This window comes from Pituophis catenifer, unplaced genomic scaffold, assembly GCF_029215685.1.
Source record: "Pituophis catenifer annectens isolate HBS135680 unplaced genomic scaffold, rPitCat1.0.hap2 SCAF_3, whole genome shotgun sequence".
Lineage (NCBI taxonomy): Eukaryota > Metazoa > Chordata > Lepidosauria > Squamata > Colubridae > Pituophis > Pituophis catenifer.
Genome location: NW_027256883.1, coordinates 89,931,111 through 89,949,553, shown reverse-complemented (window position 1 = coordinate 89,949,553; position 18,443 = coordinate 89,931,111). Strand labels below are relative to the sequence as shown.

The following is an 18,443-nucleotide window of genomic DNA, read 5'->3' as shown; positions in this document are numbered from 1 at the left end:
AGATGGGTATTTCCATTCTCCCAAACTGCAGCACAAAAAGGGAACATGAAACCACGCTAGTTCATTTGGCCCTGCCCAGAAAGTAGTTCACAAAAATTAACCCATCAGCCACTGATTCGTTTCTATCCAAGTGGTCATTTTAAGAACTGGCAGTGTATGAATATATTTACTTGATTATATATATATATATTTTCTCTTTCCTATCATTTTTATTATACTTTTTCTTTTGTAAATCTAGGGTTTGTCTTCTCAGTTAAAAACTGGAGAGAAATGTTTAAAACAATTCCTTGAAAACTTTTAGCATTACAGAATATAATACTGTATAAAGGGTATTTATTTGAAATACTTTTACTACTTTCCCTAAGAATTCTACAGAGGTTTATATAGACAGTGTGTACTTAATTTTCATAGATTGCCTTAGTATACTTTTTCTCCGTGGATAATCTGAACTACTGGTTTACTATGGATCACTGGAATCGGCTGATAGAATCCCAGAGCATCAGTCGCCTTCGGTCCTTTCACATGGATGCTTCTCCTTCTTTTTCAGCAATACTTCCTTAAAATGGCAAATGGTTCCAGTTGGAATAAATATGCACGGTAGGAGCACAAGCAAGGCACCAATGACTAAAACCCAGCGTGGATAAGATTTGGATTGTTTTGAAGGAAAGTCTTCCTGTGAGATAAACATACATTGCATAAAATTAAAACTGAATGATAGTAGTACAAAGGGGGTCTACACAGCTTGACAATCCTTCAAAAGGATGAGTCTTGCTTTTCCTGCAAAGAGATCTTCGCTTATATTGTTTTTACCAAGACATGGAATAATAAATAGTAAGAGGCAACTTGCTCTTCAAATGTAGAAGGTATGCTACTCTTATTTTAGTGTGATAAATGCACGCATACTTGCTATCCTAGCCCATATACAGAAGGTATTCTCAATTGGTATCTCATTAAAAAAAAGCACAGCCCCCAGCCAATGCAGAGCAAATATGTGACATATACCTTCGTTACGCATTATTTCTTTATCAGCTTCCGGACTATAATAATGATCTCAGAGCAGCTTACAAAAAACAACCCTAACTAAAAATTCCAGAAGGTAAACTATAATGAAAGCAACACAGCAAAGAAGAAATCTGTTGCCAATTTGATATACATATCTTGTAACTGTAGTTAGCCTTTCATCTACAGCTAACTTTTTCTAAATCTGAGTTGGCTGATTAATTTGAGGGGGTGCCCTTATGCAATACTATGGTGATGACTCAGTCCTTATTTTTGTGGCATAAAAATAATTGCTAGAAATTAAGTAAAAAGTTTAACATACATAGCTTGGATTCCATGCATTGTAGGTTGATGGCCGCTGAACGGCTACAAAGCTCAAAAGGACTGAAAGCATTAGCACAGGGCTGAAAAACTGCCAGGATGCTTTCCAGTAGAAATGTACTGGCCTTCCAGTCATCCATTCCACATCATCACAGAACCTGTGGCCAAATTGGTTTATAGTCACAATTCAATTCCAATGGAATGTCTGAATTTGCAATATAGCAATTTTATGTAATCACTGTTTATTTTGCAATAAGAGGGATGTAGTCATCTTTAGGCGCCTATTACAATGACATCACAAACTTAGTCTTGGATATACCTCCAAGTGTTTTAGTTACAAGATACCTTGATGGAAATCATTTTATACCAAACTGCAGTGAAGCCTGAACAATTGAATCTTAATGGCAGTCTTGCTTTTTTAATCAATGGTTGAAGGGGAAGGAGGGAAACCACTTCTCGAGAATGGGTGTGCATATGTGTATATATTTTAAAAGCTTCATAGCTCTAACCAGGTGATGACCTACATGAATTTAAATTCAGTTGTATTGCACATTAGATACAAATCTTCAAAACTAATGTTATTTAATTGCTCCTGGAGAAACTTGTCTTCTGTTAAGAGGAATCATGTTGCACATAATACAAATAAGGGAAATGTTGCTTAGAGCATTAATTTACAGAAGACTATAGACCATGGGTGTCAAACTTGCATTTCATGACGTTTACCGCCTTTCTGGAGCTGGGGGGGGGGGGTTACCTGCACATGACACATCCAGCCCACGAGCCACCATTTTGACACCCCTGCTATAGACAAAGGGAACTTAAAATATTACTCCCCACTGGCTGGAGTTGTCTGCCTTGAGCTTTGATGATGTCACTTCTTGACTAAAGTCTATTGACTGAGGGGCAAACAGAATTGCTAGAATGAAAAGCTGGGGTCTTAATTCACCGTAAGTGTGAAAATGTTTTGCTTTATTAAAGTGATGAACAGTTAATTGCACTAGGTGGTTGCAAGACAACACCTTTACTTCAAATTCTTCCAGAGAGTCTTCTTTAACTAACCTTAAGAGAGCCATCTATTCTTAGCTTAAGCCTTTTCTTTGCATGATACTAATGATGATTTACCATACACCTGATCTGAATTTCACCAAGATCATGTATACAGACCTCTGAATACAATAAAAGTTTATTCAACTAAAATAAGTATAATCTTAGTAGAATGCTTTTGTTAAATATTTATTTACTAGATGTTTATCCTGCCTTTCATTTGGGAACTCAAGGTAAAATGCATAGCTCTTTTTGCTCCTACTTTCCTTAAAATTCTTATAAAGTTGGTTGGACTGAGAGAGGATGACTCAGTGAAGTTCTCTGGCTGAGGTCTTCCCACTCTTACATTCCATGCTGTCTCAGTTGAAGAACTTACTAAGAAGTGGACATACAAGAACCTCGTTACCTTTTCAGTCCATAAACATGTACAATGCCGTACAATTCAAATAAAGAAATGATCAGCAACGGTATGCTTCCTCCATAGCTATCAAACACTTCAATCCAGTAACTTCCTGATCGTGTAGTAAAAAGGAGACCCAACAAAAAGGAACTAAGGCATATAATACCTAATGAAGACAAAGTTTAGTAGTTGTGTGTGAATGAAAATGCAAAAAGAGAGCAATTTTGACTCAACCAGTTAAATATTCCCAAATTTTGCACATGGATAATACCAGATCTGTCAAACTTCTTCTTTCATGGATATTGCTAATATTTCCCCAGATCCTGCTGTTCTCCACCCTCCCCAGATTTCTCCTAAATATTTAAGGACAGGAGTAAAGTTGGTTAAACATGGATGAGAGTTTCTGCTACTGATTTCACTTAGTGTTGTACTTTGCTCAGCAATAAAGGCAAACATCACAATGTACACAAAAATTTATCTTGCTATACATTGTATAATTTATGAATATTAGCTTACCAAAAGCTTCTGCCTAAATGCATATGGGAGAGTTTGTGTGTGTGTGTGTGTCTACACCAGTGGTGGGTTGCCCCCAGTTCGGACCGGTTCGCAAGAACTGGTAGTAAAACTGGTGGAAGGCTCCGCCCACTGACCCAGACATCATTATAGGCGATCTGCATGCGCGGGCACGATACGAACCAGTAGTAAAGGTAAGTAGAACCCACCCCTGGTCTACACACACACACCAGTTTGATGTATTTAAGGTATCAGTCTAGAAATCAGGAGCTTGCGAGTTTTACTCCTGCCTCAGGTACAAAGCCAGGAGGATAACCTTTGGCCAGTCATACCCTCTCAGACCTAGGAAGGAGGCAGTGGCAAACCACTTCTGAAATGTTGCCAAGAAGACAGCAGAGACTAGTCCAGGCAGTTGCCAGGAATCAAGACTTAACTCAAAGACATGTATATGGTTTATATGTACAGTGGGGCAAAAAAGTATTTAGTCAGCCACCAATTGTGCAAGTTCTCCCACTTAAAAAGATGAGAGAGGCTTGTAATTGTCATCATAGGTAGACCTCAAAAATCCAGACAATCACATTGTCTGATTTGGAAAGAATTCATTTGCAAATTATGGTGGAAAATAAGTATTTGGTCTCCTACAAACAAGCAAGATTTCTGGCTCTCACAGACCTGTAACTTCTTCTTTAAGAGGTTCCTCTGTCCTCCACTCATTACCTGTATTAATGGCATCTGTTTGAACTTGTTATCAGTATAAAAGACACCTGTCCACAACCTCAAACAGTCACACTCCAAACTCCACTATGGTGAAGACCAAAGAGCTGTCAAAGGACACCAGAAACAAAATTGTAGACCTGCACCCGGCTAGGAAGACTGAATCTGCAATAGGCAAGCAGCTTGGTGTGAAGAAATCAACTGTGGGAGCAATAATTAGAAAATGGAAGACATACAAGACCACTGATAATCTCCCTGGGGCTCCACGCAAGATCTCACCCCATGGGGTCAAAACGATCACAAGAACGGTGAGCAAAAATCCCAGAACCACACGGGGGGACCTAGTGAATGACCTGCAGAGAGCTGGGACCAACATAACAAAGGCTACCATGAGTAACACACTACGCTGCCAGGGACTCAGATCCTGCAGTGCCAGATGTGTCCCCATGCTTAAGCCAGTACATGTCCGGGCCCATCTGATGTTTGCTAGAGAGCATTTTGATGATCCAGAAGAGGATTGGGAGAATGTCATATGGTCAGGTGGAACCAAAGTAGAACTGATTGGTAGAAACACAACTCGTCATGTTTGGAGGAGAGAGAATGCTGAGTTGCATCCAAAGAACACCATACCTACTGTGAAGCATGGGGGTGGCAACATCATGCTTTGGGGCTGTTTCTCTGCAAAGGGATCAGGACGACTGACCGTGTACAGGAAAGAATGAACGCGGCCATGTATCGTGAGATTTTGAGTGCAAATCTCCTTCCATCAGCAAGGGCATTGAAGATGAAACGTGGCTGGGTCTTTCAGCATGACAATGATCCCAAACACACCGCCCGGGCAACGAAGGAGCTTCGTTGAAGCATTTCAACGAAGGGCTTCGTAAGAAGCATTTCAAGATCCTGGAGTGGCCTAGCCAGTCTCCAGATCTCAACCCCATAGAAAACCTTTGGAGGGAGTTGAAAGTCTGTGTTGCCCAGCGACAGCCCCAAAACATCACTGCTCTAGAGATCTGCATGGAGGAATGGGCCAACATACCAGCAACAGTGTGTGCCAACCTTGTGAAGACTTACAGAAAATGTTTGACCTCTGTCATTGCCAACAAAGGATATATAACAGTAATTATTAAGTATTGAGATGAACTTTTGATATTGACCAAATATTTATTTTCCACCATAATTTACAAATAAATTCTTTCCAAATCAGACAATGTGATTGTCTGGATTTGTTTTCTCATTTTGTCTCTCATAGTTGAGGTCTACCTATGATGACAATTACAGGCCCCTCTCATCTTTTTAAGTGGGAGAACTTGCACAATTGATGGCTGACTAAATACTTTTTTGCCCCACTGTATACTGTATATACTAAGGAGTAGAGCTTGAATCATGTACTTGTGGCTGCTATTTTAATATCACAGATCCACTCGTGGATGTTCCCGCTCTCTCCCCATGTCCACACTCACATATCCTAATGAAGTGGGGAAGGAAACTCTTATGGGGCAGTTGAAAGTGAACTTCCTTGGGAATGGCTTTGGTTGAACCCCTGTCACCCAAATGAGGTACCTGGAGAAGTAGTTTCAAAGGCCCATCCATACTTTACTTGGACTACCTTGAAGCGCTATAGTTAGGTAATCAGGTAAATATTCAATAGCACTGTCCGCAACTTTTAAAAAAAAGGAAAAAAAAGTTGAAATTGAAACTCTTTTCAAAGGCAGTCTTACCACAAGAAACTTCTTTGCGTAAGTATTTTGACACAAGAGGAATTTCAATGAAAGGAGTTAAGATGCCCTGAATGAGTCCAAACATAGAAGACAGCCCCAGGCAGAAGAGCATGAGGAAAAACAGAATTGACCACATCTGGCTTCCAGGCATCCTTGTTACAGCTTCAGTGAATACAATAAAGGCCAGGCCAGGCCCAGAAGCACTCTGCAAAATTTCAAAATGGAATAGGCAATTAATCTGATCGGCCACACACATCTGTAAATATTATTTTGCAAAGGCAAGTCTTGACTGGTTAATCAATGTGGACTAAAATTTAGCATATCCATCTAGAAAATGAAAATCCAGGCATGGGCAAGGATATCTTCCCAGCAGCTAAAACTTGCGAAATGAGATTAATTTAAAATAGTTTTAAAAAGTGGAGGTTATTAGAGATACCAGTGTGGGGATATGTTTACTATTTTATTTTCCAGGAAATAAATAAGTAAACTAAGTAAATAAGTGAACTAAACTAAGTAAATAAAAGACCTTTAACAGAAATACATTTCACATGGTTGCTATGCCCCACCCTTCATTTTCAGTATGTCTAGCAAAGATGGCCATAGAACCATCACTATAAAAAGCGGGGTTGCATTACAGAGTATCATAAGAACCTTTGGAACAGATTTGCCTTTTTGAACACATCGTTTTAACTGGATAAAAAGAACGCTGTCTTTTAACTGTCCTGAATCTCATAACAATTAGTTTCATAAAATGAAAATTATTATGAAGAAAAAAAATTCCAATCCTGGCATTTGATTTTTTTAAAATCAATTTCTCATCATGTCATGTAGCCACTTTTCTCACAGAAACAAATTGTATACATTTCTCTTTGAATATACAGAAGGAGAATGTGACTTTAAAATTACCCTCAACTAATTTGAAACAGAAAGCTATGTAAAAAAAGCTAGTCTGAAAACATTTTCCCTAACATACCAGTTTTCTCATTACACATTCTTCACAGGATGTTGCTCAAATAGAAAAGCTATCCAGGTAAGCAGTCAATGAACATGAATTTAAGATATTTACGGCATAGGAATACTGGAGGAAAATTCAAATCCAATGAATACATACCAGCATCAGTTTGATACAAAAGTCTTGAATGGAAAATAGCACCTAAAGGGAAATTGGTCAATTTGGTAGCAATACTTGGTCTGACCAAGCCTTTTCCATTGCTAAAGTGGCTCTCTGAATCTCACTGCTGGTGTACACTTCTCAATATGCTCTCAGTGCAGACAAAGCGGCTTAGGTAAAAGAGAGGGGAAAAATGATCCCAATACAGGTAATCCTCTACTTATGACCACAATTGAGCTGAAAATTTCTGTTGCTAAGTGAGACATTTGTTAAGTGCATTTTGCCCCATTTTATGACTTTTCTTGCCACGATTGTTAAGTGAATCATTGCAGTTGTTAAATTAGTCAAGTGGTTGTTAAGTGAATCTGGCTTCCCCACTGACTTTGCTTGTCAGAAGGTTGCAAAAAGGGGATCACATGACTGGAACGCTGCAACCGTCATAAATTTGAATCAGTCGCCAAGCATCTGCACACATGACCATGGGGATGCTGCAATGGTCGGAAATGTGAAAAACTGTCGTAACTCACTTATTCAGTGCCATTGAAACTTTGAACAGTCACTAAATGAACTGTTGTAAGTCAAGGACTACGTGTACAAGGAATCCATAGCATTCTTTCATAGGAAAAAAGGACCTCTCAGTAATATGCTTACCGTACCTTATCAAGAAAATGTTGAAGATCACATTTTTGCAGCTTGAGAGCAGAAACTCTTGATGGGGCAGCTTGGAGCAGAGACTCGAGCCAGAGTGTATAGTTCTGTCTTGAAATGCTTTGTCCCATCAAATGAAATGCAGTTGTGAGTAATTCAATATTACTGTTGTGGAAATTCAAAAAGGTATGAATTATTTGCATTGCTACCATGGTTAGCAAGCCAACTTTTGCTCCTAATTGCTATCACTTTGAGTATGCATGCTTACATATAGCCAAATAGCATCACCCACATAGCATACATGTGGGCAACAGGAGACACTCCAAATATTGAATTACACATCGTGATTCCTTACCACTAGCCTAACTGCCTAAGGTTGATGAAATGGTGAATGGAAAGCAACATGTAACCCGTGTATTATAGGAAATAAAAAAAAAATATAAGGGTAAAAATAGCAGAAGAAGCATAAAAGAGACACATGCAAAACTTTATTTACTTAGGAAACAGAAATAAAAGACAGAATAAATAAAAATAGAAATAAGAGAATAAAATAATAGAAGATAAATAGATATGTGCCTTGAAAGCAGTACTTGTAAAAAAAATCTTGTTATTAAACAGTTAATATGAGTCAGTAATTCGATATGAATGCTGCTCACTGATCCCACTCACCCCAAAAAACGCAGTCAACACAGTTTTGGGCTGTCTATTTTCTAAATCCTGGGAAGTACAATAATTGCTTCCCGTTCCAGGCACACAAAAGTTTAAAAAGGTTTCACACACTGTAATAATTTCAGAACATCAGGTGATTAGAAAAGGGAGGGAGGGAGGGAGGGAGGGAGGAAGGAAGGAAGGAAGGAAGGAAGGAAGGAAGGAAGGAAGGAAGGAAGGAAGGAAGGAAGGAAGGAAGGAAGGAAATCTGATTATATTTAATTTTATAATAGTTCCATTTAGCTGAATATTTCCAGAAGAGAATGCTGAAAATTAATTTTTCATAGTCTAAATTTTATGTGAAGTGGAGGCAAAAATATCTTTGTTGAGTCAAAAAATGTTTCATGTGCCGTATTTGCTGTCCTGGAACTAATTCTTTTGGAGTGGCCATTTCTTTTTAATGAAATGTGACTCTAGCATAGCTGTCCCATTCGCTTATGTAATAACCAAGTAGTGGTGAAATGTAAAATTTGTTGCTACTGGTTCTGTGGGCGTGGCTTGGTGAGTGTGGCTTGTTGGGGGTCATGTGACTGGATGGGCATGACTTTTTAAAGCATTTTTTACTACTGGTTCAGGCAAATAGGTAGTAAAAAAATGCTTTAAAAAAAGTTTTAAAAAGGTTCTGATGATCACAGCTGTGCCGTTTTAACATTTTAAGTTGTTGTTAGTTGCGAAGTTATGTCCGACCCATTGTGACCCCATGGACAGGCCTTGGACAGGCCATGAAGGCCATGGACAGGCTTTCCTGTCCTCTACCATCCCCTGGAGTCCATTTAAGCTCACGCCAACTGCTTCAGTGACTCCATCCAGCCACCTCATTTTCTGCCGTCCCCTTCTTCTTTTGCCCTCAATCTTTCCCAACATTAGGCTCTTCTCCAGTGAGTCCTTCCTTCTCATTAGGTGGCCAAAGTATTTGAGTTTCATCTTCAGGATCTGGCCTTTTAAAGAGCAGTCAGGGTTGATCTCCTCTAGGACTGACCGGTTTGATTGCCTTGCAGTCCAAGGGACTCGCAGGAGTCTTCTCCAGCACCATAGCTCAAAGGCCTCAATTCTTCGGCGCTCAGCCTTTCTTATGGTCCAACTTTCACAGCCATACATTGCAACTGGGAAAACCATAGCCTTGACTATACACACTTTTGTTGGCAGGGTGATGTCTCTGCTTTTTAGTATGCTGTCTAGATTTGCCATAGGTTTCCTTCCCAGGATCAAGCGTCTTTTAATTTCTTGGTTGCAGTCCCCATCTGCGGTAATCTTGGAGCTCAGGAAAATAAAATCTGTCACTCCATTTCTTCCCCATCTATTTGCCAGGAATTAAGAGGGCCAGATTCCATGATCTTAGTTTTTGTAATGTTGAGTTTCAAGCCAACTTTTGCACTCTCCTTCACCAGCATCAAGAGGCTCTTTAGTTCCTCTTCGCTTTCTGCCATTAGAGTGGTATCATCGGCATATCTGAGGTTGTTGATGTTTCTCCCGGCAATCTTAACTCCAACTTTTGATTCATCTAGCCCTGCCTTTCTCATGATGTGCTCTACATATAAGTTAAATAGGCAGGGCGACAGTATATAGCAGGAGTCCTCAAACTTTTTGAACAGGGGACCGCTTCAGGGTCCTTTAGACTGTTGGGGGGCCAGACTGGCTAGGTGGGCATGGCTTGGTGGACATGTGGGTGGCTGGGTGTGGCTCGGTGGGCATGGCCAATTTAGCAGTCCATTTTGCCAATTTAGCAGTCCATTAAATAATACACACAAATTAAACTTTAATTTGTTTTCTTTCTGGGAGTGTTTTATTTGCTTTTGTTTGACTTTTCTTTTTACTAGATCATTTTTTAAGTTGTTTACGAGTCTAGTGGTCCAGAAAACTCAGTTTTGCAGTAATTCTTCTCAGCCCTAAGGAGGTTACAATCAACATCTCTCTCCCTCCCTCCCTCTCTCTCGCTCAAGAAAAGTATGCTAGAAGAGCAAATGGGGGTGGGGAAGAGAAACCTTGCTGAATCCCATTCCATTCGCATCGCAGCAGTCTCAATCTGCTTTTGGAATCTCACTGGCCTGAGCTTCCTCCACACGTGCCAAACACGTGCAACAGGCTCGGGCAAGGGCTCCACACATCTGGGAAGCAGAATTGGACTGGGCAGGGATTGCTTGGAGTGGATATGGCAAGGAAGCCCTAAGACGGGGGCTCAGCAGCGCTGGTCCACTGGGTAGCCATCCCTTCCCCCGTCCCTCACAGCCACTCCCTAGCTCGTTCTCGTCTCGTCTCGCCAGCCCCACTTTGCCAACAGGCGCACGAGCTCAGAACGGAGATGCGGGGAGAGGGTGCAAGGCAGAAGGCTGCCTTCAGTCCGGGGAAGGGACTGCAGCCTCAGGGCTCCATCTGAAGGAGCTGCGGCACTCAGGCAGTGCCTCAAAACCACTGCTGCCTCACAGGACAGGGTGGAGATCTGCTCTCCTTGACGAACAGCCTCATTGAAGGAGGCACATCATCGGGAGTCTATATCCCTGGCAGCTCCTGGGTGGCAACTCCGCCGCCACTCGGCAGACCCACACAGCCCGAAGAAGCGAAGAGAACAGTTAGAAAAGCACGTTCCCCTCGTGCACCACCGAGGCTGTCAGCAGCTTGCACAGGTCCACTAGGCTGCGGCCACCGTGAGTGGAGAAAGCCAGATCCCCATTGGAGCCCTGGTTGCCAAGGCCCAGCAGAAATGGGAGGGAGGAACGCAATCCCAGTTGGTCTTGGGCGGCCATAGCGCCGATGAGGATCGAGCTTTCCACACACATGGTGGCCACCTTTTGCCTGCTGGAAAGGGGCATGTTTTTACCTCTTCTAATCAGTCTTTCTAGCTGGCCGCTTTGCCTTGGTGATGGCACTGGCCTAATGGACCTCCATGAGCTCCACAGCGCTTTCAGGGTGCTGCCCAAGTGACAGAGCCCCTCCTGTGGTCCCTTCCCTGGACTGATGGCAGTCTTCTGCCTTGCAGCCCTCCCTGCTGCATCTCCGTTCCGAGCTCATTCACCTGTTGGTAAAGTGGGGCTGGCGAGACCGAGCGAGCTAGGGAGTGGATGCTGCAACAGCCCCTGCCTTCTCTCCCACTCCCCCACTGCTTGGTTGCCCATCCTTCTCCCACTTGGCTGCCTGCTCCTGAAGGAGAACAGCCATCTCCGCCACTGGAGAGGGAGGGTTGCAGCCAAATTCCAGGAAGAGGTGGCTGTTTCCTACCCAACCCCCTGTGACGCTTCAGGGAAGCCCGGTCGGGTGCCACGTGTTGGGTCTGGTAACGGATGGGGAAATGCTGCAAATGCTCTTCCCCAGGCCCCCATCAGCCAGGAAAAGTCAGCAATGCGAGGAGTGGGGGGAGTGGCAGGGCAGGGGGCAGGGCTGAATCCCACCACTGCGCAGGCTGGAAACATTGTGTCAGTGGGCCGTATCCAGCCCTCGGGCCATAGTTTGAGGATGCCTGTTCTAGGATGTTTGGCGATGGAGTGGTCAGTGACCACCCCATCGTGGTTATCAGGGATGTTAAGCTAGTTCTTGTATAGTTCTTCTGTGTAATTTTGCCACCTCTTCTTAATCTCTTCTGCCTCTGTTAGGTCCCTGCCATTTTGGCCCTTTATCATACCCATCTTTGCATGAAACATTCCCTTCATATCTCCAATTTTCTTGAAGAGATCTCTGGTCCTACCTATTCTATTGTTTCCTTTTATTTCTTTGCACTATTCATTTAAGAATGCATTCTTATCTCTTATCTCTTCTAGCTATTCTCTGGAATTCTGCATTCAATTGGGTGCATCTTTCTCTTTCTCCTTACCTTTCGCTTCCCTTCTTTCCTCAGCTATTTGCAAAGCTTCCTCAGACAACCATTTTGCTTTCTTGCCTTTCTTTTTCTTTGGGATGGTTTTAGTTGCTACATCTTGTACAATGTTGCGAACCTCTGTCCCTAGTTCTTCAGGCACTCTGTCTATCAGATCTAATTCTTTAAATCTATTTGTCACCTCTACTGTACATTCATCAGGGATATGATTTAGTTCATACCTGAGTGGCCTAGTGCTTTTCCCTACTTTCTTCAATTTAAGTCTAAATTTTGTAATGAGAAGCTCGGGATTTGAGCCACAGTCAGCTCCCGGTCTTGTTTTTGCTGACTGTATAGAGCTTCTCCATCCTTGGCTGCAGAGCACATAGTCAAACTGATTTCTGTGTTGACGGTCTGATGATGTCCATGTATAGAGTCATCTCTTGGGTTGTTGGAAAAGAGCGTTTGCTATGACCATCGTATTATCTTGACAGATTTCTATCAGCCTGTGCCCTGCTTCATTTTGTACTCCAAGGCCAAACTTGCCTGTTATTGCAGTTATCTTTTGGCTTCCTACTTTAGCATTCCAATCCCCCATAATGATAAGGACATCATTTCTTGGTGTTAATTCTATAAGGTGCTGTAGGGCTTCATAGAATCAGTCAATTTCATCCTCTTCAGCACCAGTGGTTGGGGCATAGACTTGGACTACTGTGATATTGAATGGTTTGCCTTGGATTCGAACTGAGATCATTCTATAATTTTGGGGATTGTATCCCAGTATTGCTTTTCCTACTCTTTTATTGATTAGGGAGGCTACTCCATTTCTTCTGAGGCATTCTTGCCCACAGTAGTATACCTGATGGTCATCTGAATTAAATTAAAAGTTCAGTCTTTTCATCTCTTGTTTGACGACGTCCTTGATTCATGGATCTTACATTCCAGGTTCCTATGGAGAAAAAATCTTTACAGCATCGGACTTTCCTTTCACCACCAGATGCATCCACAGCTGAGCTTCCTTTTGGCTTCGGCCCAGTTGCTTCACTCTTTCTGGCACTACTAGTACTAACCCTCTGCTCTTCCCCAATAACATATTGGACACCTTCCGACCTGAGGGGCACATCTTCCGGCATCATATCTTTTTGCCTTTTGGTACTGTCCATGGGGTTTTCATGGCAAAGATACTGGAGTGGGTTGCCATTTCCTTCTCCAGTGGATCACGTTTTGTCAGAACTCTCTGCTATGACCTGCCCATCTTGGGTATCCCTGCACAGTATAGCTTATAGCTTCATTGAGCTACACAAGCCCCTTTGCACGACAAGGCAGTAATCCATGAAGGGGACATTTTAAGTTACCCAGAATTAAAAATACTGGAATGTACTATTATATAAATTATATGGTTTATATTCATCCATTCTGTAGCACTCCTCAAAGTAGTTAAATCATAATGGAAGCTAACAAAATAATATGGAATGCAAAGCAAAATTAAAGTGAGAATTGAATGTTAAATTATTTTAATAGCTTACCCATCCAAACAGTCCCAGTAGCTTATTGTTGCTTTGAACCCAAGAATTGAAAAGATGACAATTGAGGTATATATAGATGTTAAACTGTTCGCTGTGGCTATTATGACAGAATCTTTTTGACAGTCATTTCTAGAAGAAAAAGAAATAAAACAGATTAAACTTTCCAACAGGCAGTACTAAGTATGAAAATTGTCATTTATGTCAGAACTCTAATCACTGGTCTAATTGTAAATGTGAACTAAGGTATCCTTAAGTTTATGATACACTTCATAGATGCAGCAGATGAAATTTACATTTTATTTTATTAGGCCAATCGACTCAGGTGGTTGTAATGAACTACCTTGTCTGGAGTTAGAAATTAAGCAGGAAGTTAAGCAGTTGTATTAGTTAGCAGGATCAGGAAATCACCAAAAAATGTTAGAGCTTTAGGCTAGACTGAGAAGTAAAAAAAAAAAAAAAAAAAAAAAAAAGAACTATGATAGAAGATACTAGCAAAATTCCATTCACTTCCAAAAAAAAAAAAAAAGAAAGAAAGCTACATAGTTATGTTCAATTGCTCCTGGAAATAATCTTAGGGTTACTTGAAAGGACTTGTTGCCTTCTTTAGGCAACAAAATAAGATAACTTTACACTGAATGTACAGGTTGCTACAAAGGAGCAAGAAAAGCTAACTTTGTTTAAATTCTTTCTTTTCACTTACTATGGGTGTAAAAAATGATTTTGAATTTACTGACACAAATAAAATTTCCATATGTTGAGCACTGGGTTAAGATATACAATATTAGACTACATTACACCTACTTTTGTGGATTGTAGCTTGAAAATGCTATATGTCCTCCAAGTGCTAAAGAAAGGGAGAAGAAACACTGGCTGGCTGCATCAAGCCATATACGTGGATTTGTTAGCACTGTGAACTGTTAAAACATTAAAAATAAAAATGAAGTAGAAAATACAATGCACCCCATTAGCTGTCATCTTTATGTTATGTCCCTGACCAGCATTTTGTGTAATTACTATAAGAGGTTACAAGATTCAAGTTAAAATCACAAATGTTTCTAAAATCAATAAAAGAAATGGTTTACTATAATGCTATAGATACAACACCCCAATTTAAAGCTACTTATAAAAATAAACCTTAAATATTAAATAGACTATAGAACTTATTTATGAATAAATTTACTAAAAGCATGCTTATTAAGTGTTCCATATATACCATATATGGTATATGTAGGTGTATGATTTATCTCTCTTTCTAACACTGGTGAGGTATAAATTGGTGAGATCCTAAAAATTAAAGGAATAATTCCTATATAAGGTAACATCAGCTAAAAAATAATTACAGCTTTCCTAATGATGTTAGGGATCTGGTGCACAACTAGGAAGCAAATGAATAAATGAAGAGTTATAAAGGTAGGTAACAGGTTGCTGTAGAAAGCATATAAAACAGCGGTTCTCAACCTGGGGGTCACGACCCCTTTGAGGGTCGAACGGCTATTTCACAGGGGTCGCCAAAGTCCTCTCTCGCCCCCCCACGCCTTCACTCACCCTCACTCTCTGCTCTGTTGGATCGCCGGCCATTCGCTTACCCCACCCACTCCCAATCTATTGCTGCCTCCTGAGTCCCAGCTGATGGCTAGAGGAAAAAACAACTGTTTAAATTCTTGCTGCGGGGCTTTGTTAAATTGCTGGCTCGCCCTGCCCCTCCGCACCACTATTTATTGCCAATAAATAGTGGTGGGCGAGGGGCGGGCGAGCCAGCAATATAACAAGTGGTTCAGTATTTTTTTGTAATTTTATTGGCCCGCGGAGCTTCAGCATAGGCTAATTAGCCCTTGATTAGATCGGCTCCCGACCCTCAGCTGATTTGCTCTCAGCTGTTTTGCTCGGGGCTTGCTGCTTGCTGGAGCAGATTTTTTTTCCCCTAGCTATCCTGAAAAACGAAACTGAAACTGCTTTGCTGTTGCTGCAATGTTGGAAAATTAGGCAGGCAGATTTCTTTTCTTTTTCCTCACCAAAAAAGGTAGGTGCAAACAATGGGAAATTTAGGGAAAAAGAGGAGAGTTCAAGATTTTAAAACACAAAAGAAAAAAAGCTCTATTTAACTAGGGAATTGTAATAATTGAGATACTATTAATTGTATATTGTGTTGAAAGCAGAAATGGTTAAGTTGTGATTTGGAGGAATATATGGGGAAAATTATTTGGTTTATTATTATTGGTAAATATAATTAATTGATTTGTAAGAAATTGGATTGCATGGAAATAATTGGAATATTCATGTTCATATTAATTAATATACAAAAAAGGTAGTTATATAACTAATTGATTTATATTAAAATGTTGAATTTATATTAAACAACTGTAATATTACATAATTAACCAATGTGAGCATGGATATAAAAATAGATGACAATGGGAAGGGGTATAATATAGAATAGAAGGGAAAAATTGAATTTGATTAAGATTAGAGATGAGGATGAAGGGTAATATTGGTTTTTTACAAAAATAGATGAGGAATAAATATGGCAAAAAGGAAATATAGAAATTGTAAATTTAATTGAAATGACTAAACACTGTTTAAATTTGTGAACCGGCCAAATACTCTGTTCAAAGAAAATACATTGTATGTTTGTATGTGTGTTTCTAATTATTGTTATTTATTCATATTTGTTCTCTTTTATTCTTTAAAGTTTAACAATTCATTCTTTATCTTAATATCTTTATATTTGTTTGGGGTCGCTTTCTTCCCTTTCATCTTTTTTATTGTACAGCAATCTTTCTCCTCAAACCTACCACCTCTCTCTTTTCTTTCCTTCTTACTTTCTCTTCCTCCCCCTCTTCTTCTCCTTCCTACTTCCTCTTCCTTTCTCCTTCTCCTCCTCTCTTCCTCCCTCTCTTACCCTCACTCCTACTCTAATTTCCCTTCCCTTTCTTCATCCCTCTCTATTGCTGTATCCTTTTATGCATATGGACTACTCAGAGGGCTGAAAAAGTTATTTCTGGCTGGTCCTAGCACTTTTGACCAGTCCTCGAACTTACGACTGTCCTCACATTTTACGTTTTTGCCCTATCTTGTCACCATGGTGAAGAGAAGCAGTTGTGAAATGAGTGACATGGTTGTTAAGAATGCTACAATGGGCATAAATGATGACCAGTCATAAGTGCGAAGACCGGTCAAAAGTGTGAGGACCTGTCCGAAATCACTTTTGTCAGCCCTCTGGGTAGTCCTTTTGTGCACATGGACTACTCAGAGGGTTGAAAAAGTTATTTTTGACTGGTCCTCGCACTTTTGACCAGATCTCGAATTTACGACTATCCTCACATTTTACGTTTTTTGCCCTATCTTATTACCATGGTGAAAAGAAGCAGTTGTGAAATGAGTGATATGGTTGTTAAGAATGCTGCACGGGCATAAATGTGAGGATGGTCATAAGTGTGAGAACCAGTCAAAAGTGTGAGGACCTGTCAGAAATGACTTTTTTCAGCCCTCTGAGTAGTCCCTATACACATAGCCATGGCCACCCGGTCACATGACCAGCTAGCCACGCCCACCCAGTCACATGACCTCCAAGCCACACCCACAAAATAAGCCACGCCCACAGAACCAGTAGTAAAAAAAAATTAGAACCCACCCCTGGTTGGGGGTCACCACAACATGAGGAACTGTATTAAAGGGTCGCGGCATTAGGAAGGTTGAGAACCACTGATATAAAATCTGATGCTGGAGTGTGAAATCTATGGCCCTACAAATCTAATCTTCCTATTATTTCTAATGACTGATCATACTAGTTGCGATCAATGAGGCCTTCAACACTATCTAGTGGATCACTCACTGTTAAGTGCTACTTCCAATCCATGTGCCTAGTCAACCATTGGTTAACATTAGTAACACTAATAAATTCCAAATTTCTCTAAATAAGGTATAATAAGCAAAGAAATTACAAAACTGATTACATAGTTCAGCACTTATAGATGGTGGCTGAGATACAGAGGATCATATTCATAGAGCTCTGTGCAGGTGTCAGTTTCTGAGTACCCCACACATACTTCCCAGTTCCCACCCCTCTATGCATAGCTTCTAGCAGCTTCAGTGGGTAAAAATTATGAATAACTCTTTTCTGAAACTGAAATTGTTAGAGAACTAGAAGTTTAGATCAGGCTCAATAAAATAATTAACTCTTAAAAGCAGCTAGAAATTCAATGGGAATATACTTGCATCAGGAGTGAACAGATGAATTATCCCTTGAATAGCTCCTGGAAGAGTCAGTCCATAAATAAGGAATATAGTTAAAGTTATATATAGAAAAGGGATTGTAACATAAATTGCCTGCACAGAGAGGAAAAGCAGAAGGAAATCATTACAGACACCCTAGTTAATGTTCCCACCACAGTCCAGCCATGTTATTCACACCGTGGACCAACTTTCTGCCAACACACAACTCAAACTGCCAAAATCTGTATAATTTACCACTGAATTTTTTTAACAACAAAATAATGAAGTGCCGTGGATCCAATAAATGGAACGCTGGGGGAATGAACATGGGCTGCAGAGGAACTACCCTTTCCCCCTTCCATGGGGGAAATCAGAAACTCTTAAGTTACATCCCACTATAATAATTATTGCAGTGAGGTTATGTGACTGACCATGCCTGAGAAGGAATCTATGCAGTGTCAGGATCAGTTAGTATTTGGTTAGTTGGCTAGTCAAAAACCATCTGGGAAAAAGACACTCCTCACCTTTCCACTTGTTTCAATTCCTTTAACTGTACAGAGGTAAACAATGATCCAGGAACTGGCCAAAGATGCAATCAACCACCAAACAAAAGGGCCAGTCTGTGCGATGTCCGTGCTGATGTTCAGTGTGTATCTGTACCAAAAGTAATTGGATTCAGAGCTAAGCTCACATTCTTTGATGAGCTCTAAAATAAGAGACACGTGAAATAAGACTCTTAGAGGTA

The 18,443-nt window shown here is 40.6% G+C and overlaps 1 protein-coding gene across 1 annotated transcript in view; it reads right to left on the bottom strand.

The window, feature by feature from the left end:
- Positions 1-499: 499 nt before the first annotated feature.
- LOC139313677 (sodium-dependent neutral amino acid transporter B(0)AT3-like) overlaps positions 500-18,443 on the bottom strand; it is a 33,688-nt gene continuing 15,744 nt past the window's right edge. Inside the window, exons 4-12 of the mRNA XM_070939107.1 lie at positions 18,223-18,404; positions 17,702-17,812; positions 14,288-14,400; positions 13,487-13,615; positions 7,477-7,633; positions 5,710-5,914; positions 2,771-2,930; positions 1,322-1,478; positions 500-673 (exon numbers count right to left, since the gene is read on the bottom strand). Coding sequence (XP_070795208.1) covers positions 500-673; positions 1,322-1,478; positions 2,771-2,930; positions 5,710-5,914; positions 7,477-7,633; positions 13,487-13,615; positions 14,288-14,400; positions 17,702-17,812; positions 18,223-18,404 — 1,388 coding nt within the window. The remainder of the gene's footprint in view (positions 674-1,321; positions 1,479-2,770; positions 2,931-5,709; positions 5,915-7,476; positions 7,634-13,486; positions 13,616-14,287; positions 14,401-17,701; positions 17,813-18,222; positions 18,405-18,443) is intronic.